This window comes from Phasianus colchicus, chromosome 1 (assembly GCF_987193195.1).
Source record: "Phasianus colchicus chromosome 1, bPhaCol1.hap1.1, whole genome shotgun sequence".
Lineage (NCBI taxonomy): Eukaryota > Metazoa > Chordata > Aves > Galliformes > Phasianidae > Phasianus > Phasianus colchicus.
In genome coordinates, this window is record NC_143436.1 from 29,694,686 (window position 1) to 29,711,403 (window position 16,718).

At 37.4% G+C, this 16,718-nt stretch overlaps 1 protein-coding gene across 2 annotated transcripts in view; it reads left to right on the forward strand.

The window, feature by feature from the left end:
- CNTN1 (contactin 1) overlaps positions 1-16,718 on the forward strand; it is a 241,168-nt gene that overhangs the window by 187,209 nt on the left and 37,241 nt on the right. For both annotated transcript variants that reach the window (XM_031589583.2, XM_031589584.2), the window contains exons 15-16: positions 9,339-9,459; positions 13,349-13,507. In XM_031589583.2, coding sequence (XP_031445443.2) covers positions 9,339-9,459; positions 13,349-13,507 — 280 coding nt within the window. The remainder of the gene's footprint in view (positions 1-9,338; positions 9,460-13,348; positions 13,508-16,718) is intronic.

The following is a 16,718-nucleotide window of genomic DNA, read 5'->3' on the forward strand; positions in this document are numbered from 1 at the left end:
TACAGATGTAGTTCTTCAAGTAATCAGGAAACATCTGATGTCTGGTCATTTGTTATTTATGGATCTGCTTTTTGCCACATATATTTAAAGATTGAAAGACCTACTTTTAAAATTGAAAAACAATACACGCTACCCAAACAAATGCATTGTTTTGATTTTTAGTTTGTTACAGAACATTCTCTTTAAAATGTGAAGCTGTTTCATTGTATTTTTAATACACTTTTGGAACATGCTAGTTCATTTGTGTAGATAATAAGAAGAACTGCATAATTTAACTTTCCCTTTATCTTTGCTTTGCTTTCCCTTTTCTTCTCTTAGGAGTTCTTTACCTTACCAGGAGCTTTAATGATTGAATTTCTTTTACAGAACCTTTGCCAGGAGATCCCAGGCCCAGTTCTTAGGTGGTGGGCATTGTAATCAAGTAGCATTGTAATCAAGTTAAAAGTTCTTACTGAATGAGGAGCATGGTATGAGTTGGTGCTGACACACTTCACTGTCACGATTGCTACTGAGCAGGAATTAAGATCTACTGAATCCATGCTGACTCTGAAGTCAGGCCTCTGCACTGTGCTCTCCAGTGTTTGCAAAGACATGGCAGAAAGTTGACCAAATGTGTCTGGCGCAGAACTTGCAGGGCTTGTAGCTCAGGCTCTCTGCTTTTGAAGTCGCTTCTGAATCTAACCTGTCGGTGCATAACTGCAGCAGTATGGACTGGACTTCACTGTATTCTCAAAAGTTACTGGTGTCTTTTTCCACTTAAGCAAATATTATTCATCTTACCTTATTCCTCTTCAAAGCGCAGAAAGCTTTGCTGTCTTTGAAGGACACATTCATAGTACTCTGAAGATGTGTGGCCAGACAGCTGCTTTATATTAAGATAAATCACACGTAAAAGGGCCTATTTCTTTGCCTTCACTGTAAAAAGTAGTTAGATCAGATACCAACATCCACACTATTGATGTATAAAACTGTTGGGATGAATTGAAGACATTTACCAAAAGAAAAGTTCTCCAAGACATTTTTGTAAACAGATTAAGTTGGACTGTAAAAATCCTATTAGATGAATATAGCATAATAGCTGCTTAGTTTTTCTAAGTTATAATTTGCTAAGAATGGTGACTCCCTGCTTGGGCATAATAGACAAAAATGTGTTAATATATGTTCCTGCTCAACAGATTACTGACTAGACAGTTTTACTGTATAAATCCCTCCTGTACTGCAGCAAAAAAGATATAAAGATTTTCATTTAATTTTTTTTCACTGGTAATCCTCCTTGCAGACTGTTGAGTCTAGCCACAGCTATATGACAGAAAATCAATAGAAAATTCAGGAGGAGAACTGAAGAATTTGAGAAAAATATTTGGATAGGGAAGCTCAGTTACCTGCTGACAGGGACAAAGAAGCTTGGTATGGACTGGAACAAAACCTAGTGAGCTCAATCAGTATAGTTTGTTGAATATATCGGGGGAGTAGATGGTTGTTCATGAAGCATGGCCAACCAAATCATCTGAGCTCCTGATTTTTCTGAATAAAAGTCCCAGAACTCTCTGAAGGCACTGTCCAAACCTATTACTACCAGTGTCTTAATGCAGCAGGGAGACATTTTGGACGTGAGTGAGTTTGAAGTCAAGTATTTTCTCTAGATTTGGGGAAAAAATCTTAATAGTAATGTAGTGCATGGAATGAGATGGATGGAGCCAGTGGTTAAAAGTAAGGAGGGGTAAGAAAGCAGAAGACATAGTGCCGAGGGTGAAGCCAACAAGCAGTTAGCTCTGACAGAAGGCATTGAGGAAACCTATTATTAATCCACAATGCTATTTCCAGCACTAAATGTTAAACAGTCTACAGAAATGTAGCCTATTTAAAGGGACCGAGATATGTCAACTACTATTCTAGAATTAAAAGAAATGTAACCTTATATAATGGTGAGTCCTCACAAACTGCCCAAATCCATGTAAAATGTCTAGAAAACTCTGCCAAAGAAAGAATGTGTGGAAAAAAATACATATTAGCATCAGGATATAAGAGTAAGGTAGTAGGAGCCTGTAAACAGCATCAGATCTTGTCTAATATCCAGCTGTATCTATCAGGTATTATAGTCATATAATCCTTAGAGTGGGAAGGGACTTTTAAAGGTCATCTACTCCAACTCCCCTGCAGTGAACAGGGACGCCACAGCTAGATCAGCTTGCCCAGGGCCTGATCCAGCCTTGCCTTGAATGTCTCCAGGGACAAGGCTTCCACTTCTATGGGAAACCTGCGCCAGTGCCTCACCAGCCTCACTGTAAAGAACTTTTTATTTATATCCAAATTTATATTGGATATATTACACAATTCTTACCACACTATTGTCCCATGTCAAATTCACAATATATGATAGCATGGTCACTTTTTTATATTTCTTCACCTTGATAAGATCACATAGCAGATGTTTAGTTTTAAAATAAGAGGGAAGATTTAGATTAGATGTTAGGAGGAAATTTCTCAGATGATGATGAAACACTGGCACAGGCTTCCCAGAGAAGCTGTGGATGCTCCATCCCTGGAGATGTTCAGGGAGAGATTGGACGAGGCTCTGGGCAGCCTGGATAGCAAACAGCCCATGGCAGGGGCGTTGAACTAGAGATCCCTTTCAACTGAAACCATTCTATGATTCTGCTTAAATTAAACAGGAGTTGAAAAGTCTCATGGGTTAAGTCCATAGAAATACAGTTGGTAGTTGATTGTGAATTTTCATTGTGAGCCATAGCTATGAGCCATGAGTACAAGTCAACAAGTATATAGACTTTTCTTTTTCCTCTTAGAGGTGAAATAACAGGGCATGTTACCACAGGAGTACTGGTACAAAGCAAAATATCCTGAGGCATTCACAACAGTGTGCTGAATGGGAAAGAATAATGTGTTTGTTGGAAGTATTTCCCAGTCCACATTTCAGAGGTAGAATTAGCACAGTACTTCCTTTACATATAAGTATAGTTCACTGAAGGAAGAGGTTCTTTATCGGGAATGGCTCTATCATCATTATCCTGCTGATTTTTTTATTTAGCCATCATTTTTTTTGCCAGCTTTGGCTTATAAAACAAAGTGAGATAAGATCTTCTATGAACATGATAAAGACACTGGAACTGCATTGATGTTTTTGTCCCCACATGGTCTGTTGTTTCAATATCAGGAAAACAGCCATAAGCATATTTATATAAGCATTCATCAACAGCTTTTGGATTTCCTGTATTATGTACTTTTATCTAACATGTAGCAGATCCTTTACTGGCAGGAACAAAACATTTCAGATGAACATGTTTAAAGTTCATCGATTTAGGCATAGATTTTACAAAAAATAGTTAAGTTATTGCTAGCTTTGGAAAAAGTAATCTCCAATAATCTCATCTCTTCCAAGTTACCTCTTATTAATTGTTCCATCATTGTATTCCCACTGTGCATTAAAACACATCTAAAGTTCAGATTTTGGAATTCTAAAAAACATCTCCATCTCTGCATACCAGATTCTTACATAATTGTTATTACAGAGGGACTGGTGGCTTCATAGTAACATAAAGTCCTCCATTCTTGCTGAGGTCGTAACAGAAGTTTCAGTCGAAAGAATAGGCTCCTATACATGATTTTCAGTCATGTAGGGTTATGTTCTGTAGACATTCAGTAATTATGTGCACAGGCAAAGGTGACTGTCAAAAAGGAACAGTGGATCTCAGACATAGAGCATACAGTGCTATTTTTGACATCACTATTAAAGCATAAACATAGGGTTCATATGATGAAAGTCTTGGTTGAAACTTGGTAAATGTCTGAGTGGTGAACCACAGATAGACTTGGAACATCCCTGCTATCACAATTTCCAGTCTATGATTCAGTTTTCTGTGTATTAAGGAAGGCATTTTTGAGCTCAGCCACGCTGAGGTTTTTCAATGAAAACATACAGTGCATTCATATCTAATTTGTGGACAGAATCTGCTGATGCCCATGCTCCTTATTTGCTTTGTAAGCTCTTTGTTTACCGCCAAGAACTTGGGCTTCTTCTGATGCATGAAAAGCTTTATCACCAGCTATATAAAATCTTTATTCAAGAGAGCTTCTGAACCAACAGGGTACAATACCATATTTATAGGCTGATAATGTTTAAACTACATTACATTTTTCCATTTGGTTTTCATCATTTGGATTTTAAGATCAGGTTCCCAGAGGGGAAATTATTGTTAACGTATGTACGTGGGCACATCATTAATAAATACAACAAAATATTTTAACTTATTTGCTAAAATACGAATTAGTGAGTACTAAGACTTAAGAAACAGTAATCATTTTTATGAAGTAGAAATGAGATTAAGAGACTTGTAGATTTGTGCAGTTTTTGTAAAACTTATTGGTCAATTTTTCATATGTTTATATGCAGATCAAAGTGTAAGCAATGATCAGAGACTCATTGTAGTGTTCTGTAGGGCTGTAGCATTCTTCTTAGGATGACATTTAGTGTTAATAAACTCCGAGCTTATAACAGAGAACTAGAATAGAGTATCGTTTATCTCCTTTATTAAAAACTGAACAACAAGGACAAAAACAATGTAAAAACCCAACCACAAACTGGAAACTCAAGAGGTCAGAATTTACGCCATTTGTTTGTTACCATTTTTGGAGCTCAGAGCAGCAGGTAGCTGCCCTTCTCTACTCCTGTGTTGGTACTGATACTCCTAATGACTTTTCTTCTTGAAAGCTGTTGACAGCGTTGTGTAGCCCACTACAGATGAATATGCTTACATGTGTTTAGTCAGTCAGCCAGCCAGTGCTCATTTACACAGTAATTCAGATTTTCATAGGATGCTGTCCTTGACAGTAATCCCCCTGCAATTCTCATGAATTAACTGAGGGCAAGGAGCACTTATTTGGAAATGCTTCCCTGTTCCAGACCTACCTTGTGTAGGAAAAGGACAGTTTTATGACTATTTTAATCTCCTCTAAATATGTACTCTGAACTTGCATTCTAGTTTCAGAGCATTTGGAAAATAATTAACCTTTACCTTTTCTTTTTTTTTTCCCCTCATTTTCAGTCAGGAAACATAAACTGGATGACATAGTTTTATTTCATTTCTCCAAAACATCAAAATTCAGGGGCAGTAATGACAGACTATGATACTTCAAATTGTGTTGAAAATCTTCATTGTTCACTAGCACTGTCCAGTTATGATAACACTAGTTCTTGTGCCTAAACATTCAGCATTTTTACTTACCATTTTGCATCTGAATTCTTTTTGTGAAGGTTTCAGGATTGCAGTGGTTTCCTTTTTTTTTTTTTGTAGCAAAATGAGATTTCTGAACAATCTGCAGTGAATTACGAAAACAGAATGTTGCTCATTCCAATTTTGTGTGGTATAAAACCATCTGTTCATCTTTTCTAACATTTCTGCTTTCATGAAAGCAATCAGATATATTTTGTGTATACACATTTGTTTGTTTTTTTGTTTTTCTGAAATACCTCTAAGACTAGCACATGCATAAACCTGTGATTTAACCTACTAATCTGTTTTGGGGTTTTTTTTTGAGGGATAAGCAAATTATTAGAAATGTTTATTTTTAATCATGTATAAAATTGTATTTCTTAGTATAAAATGTTTTCCATTCAGGGTAGCTGTGGTATATACTGTGGTCTCTGTTCTGCTCCTTGTTCTACAGGTGCATGTCAGAGATATGTCATAAGACAAAAATATTTCCTTCAGTTTGTGGTACTACCACAGGTAGCATGAGACAGTGAGCCTTATAGCCATCTGAAAGTGTGACTACATATTTTCCCCAGATATAATCACTTAAACACTTTTTATTGAATTTCCATGCAAATATGACTTTTATTTCTTTCTTTTTCTTTCTTTTTCCTTTTCCTCTCATTTCTCCTTTTCCTTCTTCCTCTTTCTTTTTCCTTTTTCCTTTTCATCTTCTCATTTCTTTTCCTCTTTTTCTTTTGATTAAAACTTAAAATGTATTTATGTGGGAATTTTAGAGAACTTCTTCACATGATACATTAAGAAATTTTAACTCTTTATATCATCAGACAAGGGTTTTAAACTCCTCAGCAAGGGCTTTAAATTTGCTGTAAGAATTTATCATTGTCAAGACATCCATTTTCCACTTATCCAATTTGTGGGTCATTTATCATTAATGGACATTTTAAATACCATTCTGTCAGCTTCAGTTCCTTCTCATAGGAGTAATTAAAACAACTTATGTCACTTGTAGCTCTACAAAAATGAAATGAATGAATTTTCCTGAGGATTTCTATAGTAAGAGAAAAAGTTCATGAAGAAATAATAATTCAGTATTCAAACATATTTGATTAATGAAGAAAGAGTGAATAAATGGGAGATTGCCAAAGCTATCCATTAAAACAAGTAGGCATCCTTTATATACAATCACAGAATCATAGGGGTTGGAAGGGACCTCTGGAGATCATCTAGTCCAACCCTCTGCGAAAGCAGGTTCCCTATTGCACATTACACAGGAAAGCATCCAGGTGGGCTTAAAATATTTCCAGAGAAGGAGACTCCACTACCTCTCTGGGCAGCCTATGCCAGTGCTCTGTACATCTGAAAGTAAAGAAGTTTTTTCTCATATTTAGATGGAACTTCCTGTGTTCCAGTTTGTGCCCATTGCCCCTTGTCCTGTTGCTGGGCACCAATGAAGAGAGCCTGACCCCATTTTCTTGACACCTGCCCTTTACATATTTATAAGCATTGATAATATCCCCTATGAGCCATGCCTCAGATGTCTCAGCCTTTCATCATACAGAAGATGCTCCAGGCCCTGTATCATCTTGGTGGCCCTCCACTGAACTCTCTCCAGGAGATTCCTGTCTTTCTTGAACTGAGCAGCCCAGAATTGGACAAAGTATTCCTTGGTGTCTGATGTGGTGTCACCAGAGCAGAGAAGGAGAGTAGTCTTCTCAGAGTAAGGATAACGTGAGGGCACGATTAGGAACCCTTGTCTTAAATATATAACAGGTGCACAGGCTATCTCTACTGCTGGACTTTTTTCTAAGTGTGCAAAATGGTGGCTTTTAATTTCTTGTGAGCTCAGTAATGCACCTCTTGATCTAATGATTCAGACATCAAGAAGGTTAGCTCCTTGCACACCACAATTTTTTTTTCAGAATGTGTAATTTGTGGGTTAGTCAGTTTCACCCCAGCTGGAGAACTTTTTCTTAAACACAAGATGCTAATAGAGACTACTTGGTAGTCCAGATGCCACATGGTTGTGAAGCATTAAGCTGCTAGAAGAATTGCAGAAGTTTTGGAAAGACTGAGCTACATAATGTGTAATACAGCAATTAAGTTACGAAGGACTTCATCTTTGTATTAGACTCTCCGGGCTGAGAAGTTGATTTTATACTGCAGTCTTTGCTATATAATACTGAATCCCATCACTATCTTTTATGTGAGTGCAGTTAATAATGACACCTACTATAAAATGTTCCTCTAGCTTAGTTAATTGTTCTTATTTAAAAGAGCACATTCTGTATTTCTGTAGAATTGCATTTTATTCACTTTATATTTTACGTACTAAAAGTCTACTGGAAATTCTGACTGAAATTTAAAGACACCATGCAGAAATACCTAGCCATTATAAACCCTTATGTTATGTTTTGATTAGAACCAGCAGATTTTAAATCTGTGAAGATGGAGTAGTACTTCCTCTATTAATTTGCTAGGTGGAGACACTCTCCTCACCCCCACTTTCCCCTCCCTCCCTCCAAGAAGAAAAAGCACAAAAAACAGAATAAATTTTCTATTAAACAGATAAAAAGCAGTCAGCATTTTCCTTATATATATATCTAGCTACATCAACTGAAAGTTGTAAAAAGTGAATTCAAAATAGCAAGATTTCCAAAGCATTGTGTAAAGCTATCTGAGGTTTGGACTTTTTTTGAATGTTCCTATATAATATAAAGAGAAATTAGAAGGGAAAAGATTGACGACATCCAGCAGTATGACAGTCAAACAAGTGTGGTATGTATACAGAGAATGATGCATATGTCAGCAATGGCTGCTGGTAGATAATTTGGTGACGTCAGTGGAAAGTGAGCTTTGGGGCTTAGATTAGACACCAAACTCTTACACATCAAAGTGTGCTAACATGAATTCCCATTTTAACTGTACAGGTATGCTTACGTCACAGAAGACCAGAGCCTTTTATCTGGCTTTGAGGACAACTTTTGAAGGAAGGCCAAATTTGCTGAATTTTATGCTCTCCCAACACAGTATGCAGGAGACTACATTTCCAAGGATTTCTTGTGTACTAGATGCCTACGTGTTGGCTGGGGCTCCTTTTGACATAGGCTAAAATTGTGCATGGAAGGCATGCCAGCAATTAAGTGGTATACACTCAGATACTGGCACAGCAGAAGAGGCATTTTGTAATGAAATGGTGTGCCTGTAGGAACTTGAGAGGTCCAAAGAGGAGTGAGTTTCTTTATTAACAGTTACTGCTTGTTGTCAGATCTTTGTGTTTGCTTATTGATTGCCAATTTAAAGCAAATGGCCTTTGAGTGGGAAATCATGAATCTGAAATTAGATATTGTTAGCCTCGCATTGGTGAAGTGTGGGGAAAGGATTAGGGTCTGTGATGATGATGACAGTGATGATGATGATGAGTCTGTGAGCCTCCTGAATGGAAGATTGCTTCCCTGGAGTTTCTGATGTTCTCTGTAGCGGCTGGCCCTTACTCACCCCAGGTGGACCAAGTCCAGTAGCCAGGGCCAGGCCCAGCCCAGGAGCAGAACAAGTCTATAGAGAGAATGCCAGGCCAAGAACAGATGGGGATGGCAGCTGGCCTCTCAGGGATGGCTATGTCAGACCACAGTGAGGTGGGAGCTGTAGGCAGGCTCAGATTGTAACCTGCCTGTGATATAAATCTTCATGCTGTTTTAGGTCTGTAAAAGAACAGCCAAACAGCATTCTGGTCTGTTAACAGGTCTCCATGAAACTGTTATCATACATAATTAGGAAATAATTATATAGATGAATTGTCTGATTGCTGTTTGTGAAAAAAAAAGGCTTAAAATAGTAGAAAATGAACAATGCCAGCTTGTGAAGAAGTATCTACTCTCTTGCATCATGTTTTTTTCATATGTGGTAAAGAGCAAGCATCTCTTCAAGAAACATAGGGCATTTACAGCAGTTGTCTCATGAATCAAAAATACCTTTGAGAGTGATCTCAAAATGAGCACTTTTTGGAAATAGCAACTACTGTATATCTGTACATCAATTGGGAGGTATGTGTAGATGGGTATCAGTTACACAGGGATGTTTACTAGCTTCATTAAATACTCTTTTTAACAGATTAAATCCAATGGTGAGCTGCTCATTAAAAATGTTCAGCTGCGGCATGCTGGAAGATACACGTGCACTGCCCAGACAATTGTTGACAATTCTTCAGCTTCAGCTGACCTTGTTGTAAGAGGTAAGGTTCTCTGTGTAAAAGAGAAATGTTGCTGTTTTGTTTTGCTGTTTTTCATCTAGAAAAGTAAGGTGTTTCTGGTTGTTCAGAGTATTTTATTTCTCATTCAGAAATGACTGTAATTAAAATGAGAATTACATGAACATGTGAAGTCCCCGAGTTCTTATCAGGATACTGATCCTATTCTGGAGGTTTAGATATCTAACTGTTTTCCTGAAAATCAATAAAGGTTTTTTTACTATAAGTACTTTCTTTCTGTTGAACTACATTTTAAGTAGTTTGATTTGGTGTTTATTATTAAGTATCAGAGTTGACTGTATCATTTCAATATACCTACTGTATAATAATTTAAAGAAGCCATTTCTAATTTCTTATTGTGCTTTATTGATTATGCAGTTTTGTATAACAGTAAGCCTACATTTTTGAAGGATTGCTAGTTTTCAAATGACAGAAATCATGACGTTGAGGTTAAGATAATCACTTCATTGTTGAATCATTCTTCTCTCTAAAAGTTTTACTGCAGTATGAAAACACTCCTCTGGTCTATATGCTACAAAATACATTCTAATGTGTGGTTTACAACAGCATGAGTTAATTTTTGTCTTTGGGCATTTTATTGTTTTATGCCTCCAGGAATAATATATTCCAAAGTACTAATGCTCTGTAATGCTGTCAATTCAAGGAATATATAACATTTACTTGGATCTGCATTGCTATCATGTTGTACATTCCATCTGTCTAATAATTGAAGTATAACTTGTGCCTTAATTCTGTTTCTGTCATCTGCTGAGGTTGTGGACTTATTATTTTTCACTGAGTGTTAACAGCCAGTGAAAAGCCATCAGTTTTGGATGAAATGTCAAAGCAAATTTGATATAGATGAAATTTCAGAATTAATTTCAGAGAACTGTGAAGAAAGAGAAAGGTTTGGTTTTGTGCCTTAGTATTATGTAAGCAATTCCTTTTACAAAATAAAAAGGGAGTTAAGCTGCCTTGTCAATCTTCTGGTTCTCTCAATGTAGTAATTATATATAGAATCAAAGCTCTTAGCATATTTTTGGAAGGTATCAGCATTCATTTTATGCTTAATGTTCAGGTTTTAACATCGTGATCGCAGTCCTACTTAGTGCTAAGTAGATAGTAACACTGCTGATTTTGTCAGTGGAAGACTTTACAAGTTTGTATCTTTGTGATATATTACAGAAGTGACATTATAATTTCACTGTATTGATAGTAAGATTTCACTGTATTGATAGTAAGAGGCAAGAGCACAATTTGGTTCCAGAGCACCTCATCAATGAAACAGGAAACTATAGGCAATGTTCATGCAAGCACATGAAGATATTTTGTCTTTCCACAGGACAGTGGAACTGTTCATGTGATCTGTCCTTCATGACATTAAAGCATTAAAATTTGAGTTGGGTTCAGGAAAGCTGATAGTAGTGTAGTAGCAGAAGACCACACTGTGAGACCTCTGAGTATACCAACAGGGCTTACTGGCCGTGATCTATTTCATCCAGAACACCTATCTATGTATACTGTACAAGGACCCAGGTGCACAGTTTAAGCTCAGTCCTGGCCTGGCTTTCAGTCCTGGCTACATTACAGATGTGCTGACTCCAGCTCTGTCTCTCACCCTGCCTTCTGAATGGACCTCTGACCTATGCTTTGGGTACCTTCTCTCCTGGATGGACCTCTTGGCTGTATGCTGCAGCTTGTCTCCTGGATGCACCTGATGCATTTTGCCTGTGGTGCCCAAGACTGCCTTACCACCACGTAGCTCTGCCTGCAACATTCTGATCCTACAGGGCTGTATTCCTCACTGAAGGCCCAGCGTGTAACACAGTGGTTACACTTATGTCGTGGCTTAGCTTTCCTGAGGGAGCAGTTGGCCCTTGGTGCTTCCAAGCAAAGGCTGTTTTCAGAAACTTTGACAGTGAGATGAGAAGCTGTAAGAAATCTTTTTCAAAGAAGGCAGGAAAAAAAAGACTTTAGCATTGATGAACCTTTCCATACTCTTCTTTGTTTTAGTTCATTTAACTTGATTACTTTTCCTCAGTTGTATAGGAAAAGTAAAGAGCTGAAGATACGCTTGGCACACTTTGTGTTTAGATGTGATGTAGAAATTCCATTCCATTCTTATTGTTGTTTTTGTTCCTGTTTTCTGTGGTTTCCCTGTACATGCTGCAGATAAATTTGTCCTGTTATTTCTTGTTGTTTTGTTTGTTTGTTTTTTAATGTGCTCTGAGACTTGTTCAATCAGATTATTAAGTAATTACCTGAGTCATGTTGGCATGTTGTTATCTCTGGAAGTGGAATCTGAAACTACTTCTCAGTGGTTCTCATACATAGTTTCTGTTTTTCCACAATTGGTATATCATATAAATGTGTATCATATAAAACATATAATAAAGTTAGAACAGTTTATAAGAAAAGAATAATATGAAAATATTTGTGTAGACCATGTTTGTAAATAGCTGCTCAACTTCAAGTTACAGAATTACTGTATAAGTTTTTGGATTTCAAACACTTGTATATTCGTGGGCCTACATCACTCATTTGCTTTATAGTGTTCTAGTTTATGTAACAAAAATCACATGATTTGCACATCTTAGCCTCCCTTTGAAGCACAGTCTACAGTTACACTGAAAACATAACCCACACAAAGTGGAGGCATGACAGGAATAGTAAATAAAAAAATAGAGATGTTCAAAATGCATATAGATCAATGCAGCCATTCACTACAGATGTTTTTGCATGTTGTTACTGTTCAGAAATAAACCGGATATGATTTGATGAAGGGATGTAATATCATTTATTAGACTCAGTGATATACCTGGAAAAAACAGGGAAGTTTTTGGGAAGAGAATTGTATCTTGTCAGATCTAAAGTACAGTTGACTAACTTAATGCCAAATATGGATTGAGAATTATTTCTGTGTTATAACATGACTATTTTGATAGGTTGCTTTGAGCAAAAATTGTGTGTGGTATATAAAACTCACCAAGATGGGACTGTGAACTTATTTAGGGCAAGTAGTTTTTTTCTGAAAGGGTTTAGCTGGATGTTCAGAAGATAGTAACATTCCGTGAAACAGAATCATAGAATCATTTGAGTTAGAAATGACCTTTAAAGGTCATCTAGTTCAACCCCCCTGCAATGAACAGGGACACGTGCAGCCAGATGAGGTTGCTCAGGGTCTGGTCTAACCTCACCTTGAATGTCTCTAGGAACAGAGCTTTCACCACCTCTCTGTTCCTGTTCTTCTCTACCCTTATCATAAAAACACTTTTTTCTTATAACCAATCCATATCTCCCCTCTTTTAGTTTGGAGAGATTTCCACTGGTCCCATCAAACAGACCCTGGTAAAAGGTTTTATCACCACTATACTTTGTTCATTAATATTCAGTACAGCTAAGAATTCTGAAATTCATCTTTGCAACTATCAACTGTTTGAGGAAAAATATTTTTTCAAGATATTTACTAAAAAAAGGCAGTTTTGTGAAAAATATTTTCCCTTTTTGACAGCTCACTACTTCTGTTCTTTGTTGGTGGCCTTTATGGTTCTTTTCTGGTGCTCGGGGTTTTTTATGTTTTACATGTGTAGCTTTAAATACTTTGTTTGGATCACTGTGTGTAGTGAATTCCACATCTTGGCATGGCATGGAGTTTGAGATTCTTGTTGTGGGAAGGTTTTGGGAGGACTTTAGAGAAACAGTGACTACTTCTGCTTTTGCCCAATTTATCTTAGCCCTTACGAAGTTCAAATCTCATGGTGGGTTTACCAGATTTGGGTTAAGATGATGGGCCAAGACAAATATGAAGATGTCTATAGACATACAGTATTGTATAATTAATCTGTAATTATTTATTTACTTTTTTTTTCCTCAGGTCCTCCAGGCCCTCCAGGAGGTATAAGAATAGAAGAAATTAGAGACACTGCTGTAGCACTTACCTGGAGTCGTGGAACAGACAATCACAGCCCTATTTCTAAATACACTATCCAGTCAAAAACGTTCCTATCTGAAGAGTGGAAAGATGCCAAAACAGGTAAGAATAATGCCAGAAACAATAAAATCAATAGATTATAACCTTTTTGATTGTTAAGAAGCTTGGCTAATTGGAAAATAGTCACAATAAACAGTTACGAGGGATACTAGTAACGTCTGCTTCAAGGTTTGGGGCCAGGCACTATCCTGTCAGTGTGTTGTCAGAATTTTTGTTCCGAGTATTAGGAGAGCCTGAAGTGAACACCAAAATATACAGAAAAGAACAGGTAAAGTTTTTTTCCTGTTTTTTTTTTTTTTTTTTTTTTCTTGTTGCAAAACAACATTACAGGATAATTTGGATGATAAATGAATTTCTTAATTTCTGAATTTTTTATGCAGAAAATTTGTTGAATTTGCCTACTTTTTCTGTGAAGAGACCAGTTGCTATTTGCATCAAAAACAGCACTACTAGAGAAAACATAGCTAAGATTATCCTTCTAACCACTGGATGTCATCAGTGTGCCACATAATTGTAGTTGCGGAGACACCTATCTGAATACAGGCATGCTGACTCAGAGTATTTCCTTACAAAATTTAACCTAAATACATATTGTAACAAAAAATTTAAAAAACTTTTATATTTGAATGTTTTATGGTGGATAGCATTGCTACAAGGTATACTCAATTGTCCTACCAATATAATTCATTAGGCCACTGTAACTTTAGCTCTTTTAGGGTATAGGAATTAGGGTATCACATACTCAGGATTTCTTAATATTAAAAATGTTTATAATTTCAGTTATTTTCTTCCAGCTAAGCTGTCCTTTTAAATTACAGAGATAGATATCTTAGAAATAAACATTGATGTGTTTGCCTTAAAAGATCACAGAATCACAGAATCGTAGGGGTTAGAAGGGACCTCCAGAGATCATCGAGTCCAACCCCCCTGCCAAAGCAGGTTCCCTACACCAGGTCACACAGGTAGGCGTCCAGGCGGGTCCTGAATATCTCCAGAGAAGGAGACTCCACAACCTCCCTGGGCAGCCTGTTCCAGTGCTCCGTCACCTCACTGTAAAGAAGTTCTTGCGCACATTGGTGCGGAACTTCCTATGCTGCAGTTTCTGGCTGTTTCCCCTTGTCCTGTCTTCGCACACTGCTGGAAAGAGTCTGGCCTCGCCACTTTGCCCCCCACACCTTAGATACTGATAGACCTGGATCAGGTCCCCTCTCAGCCTTCTCTTCTCAAGGCTAAACAGACCCAGATCACTCAGCCTTTCCTCATAGGGGAGATGCTCCAGGTCCTTCACCATCTTTGTGGCTCTCCGCTGGACTCTTTCCAAGAGATCCCTGTCTTTTTTGTACTGGGGAGCCCAGAACTGGACACAGTACTCCAGATGAGGCCTTACCAGGGCAGAGTAGAGGGGGAGGATCACCTCCCTCGACCTGCTGGCCACGCTCCTTTTAATGCACCCCAGAATGCCATTGGCCTTTTTGGCCACAAGGGCACACTGCTGGCTCATGGCCAACCTGTCGTCCACCAGGACACCCAGGTCCCTCTCCGCAGAGCTCCTCTCCAGCAGGTCATCCCCCAACCTGTACCGGTGCATGCAATTATTCCTCCCTAGGTGCAAGACTCTACACTTGCTTTTGTTAAACCTCATCTGGTTTCTTACTGCCCAGATCCGTTGCCCTAGTGGAAATTTTTTAGAGTACAAAGTTAAAACTACTAGACCTGCAACCTGAAATCATATCTCTCTTCTAAAAGATGAGGAATATATAACACTATTGTATATAATTACCTCCAACAACCTGTACTACTATATGACTAACTAATGGTTGAGTAGCTTGGAAAATAAAACTAGGAGGTCCCTCCTTAACTCTAGTACCTTGTTTAACTGTTTTATTAGAACTAATTTCTTTGAAATTTTAAAATGAATGTGAGAATTATAAATGTTCAAATAATTGATTAATTGCTTATTTTGGTGAATATTCAGAGGACCCATTTAGATCAGGCTTCCTTTTTTTCACTTTAAATTGTATTCTATTTCCAGTTGATAGTTTTCTTTTCAATAACGGATATGTACCTGGGGAGAAGCCAGGTTGTGGGAAGATTTAAGAAGAATTTATGAAAAGGGAATGACATCTCTGATATTGTCACATTTTGTGCTGCATGTTACTAGAAATATTTGTGTAGGACATCCAAGTTCATGATTCGGACCTTCACTCTCTCCAGTTCAGAGCAGACACTTGAACTCACTTTTCAGGAAGATTTTTTATTTGCAGTGTTATTGGCATGATGAGATGAACTTCTCTGCATCTCTGAAGTTCTTTGTATGATTAGTGAAATAATTGTTGAGACATACAGTCAGACTTTGAATCTTGTAACGTGTTGAGTGGGACTCACATCTTTGAGCAGAGTAAAACCTGGTTTCTTAAATTCCTTTTTTAAGAAGCTAGCAGGAAAGATAGAAATGTTTCATTTCTGAAAAGCTTAAATGGACTCTTGCAGTGTTTCCAAATTCATTGCTTTTCTTCAGAACCACACAAAGTACTTTTGATTAGCTGAAGTCACCATACTGACCATTGCTGGCACCACTGCCAGCATTACTTAACTCCTGGGCTCCTCCCAGTTTGGTTCATTGCTCTCTTTCGTAAGAAAGAGACACAATGATCAGTCCAAATTGATCTCTCATCAGTATTTAGGCTGTCATTTAATGCTGTCAACTTTCAATGTGTGAAACAAAAAGTATACTTTGGCATTACACTTTGGAAGTCTTGTTATTATTATTGTTATAACCATTATTTGCAAGCCAAGTAATTCATCTCAGGTTTCATAATACCAAGTGTGTTTGTTTGGGTTTGTTTTGGTTTTTTTTGTTTTTTTTTTTTGAAAGAAGTGTGTTCTGCTTGACAGTATGGAAATATGTGTGGATAGGTTATGTAAAAAGTTGTTTACATTTATGTTGCTTGTTCAGGTTGAGGAGATCAGAGTATTTTGGAAGGATTAATTCTCATAGTGTTGAGTTTTCATTGTTATTTTGGGAATTTGTGGCACAGCAAGATTAAATGGAGGGATTCAAAGCAGCATAGAAGAAAGAGTAACAAATTTTTATTATGGTTTGGATGCCATAGGAGGCTTGCAATAGCTCTATTGTCTGGACAGGAAAGTAATTTCAGTAATGATGAGGAAGGTGGTTGACAGATGGGAAGAAATATAAAGTGTTTTCCTTTCTCCTTCAGGGCCATGCTTTGAAATGAAAAATTTGATGATC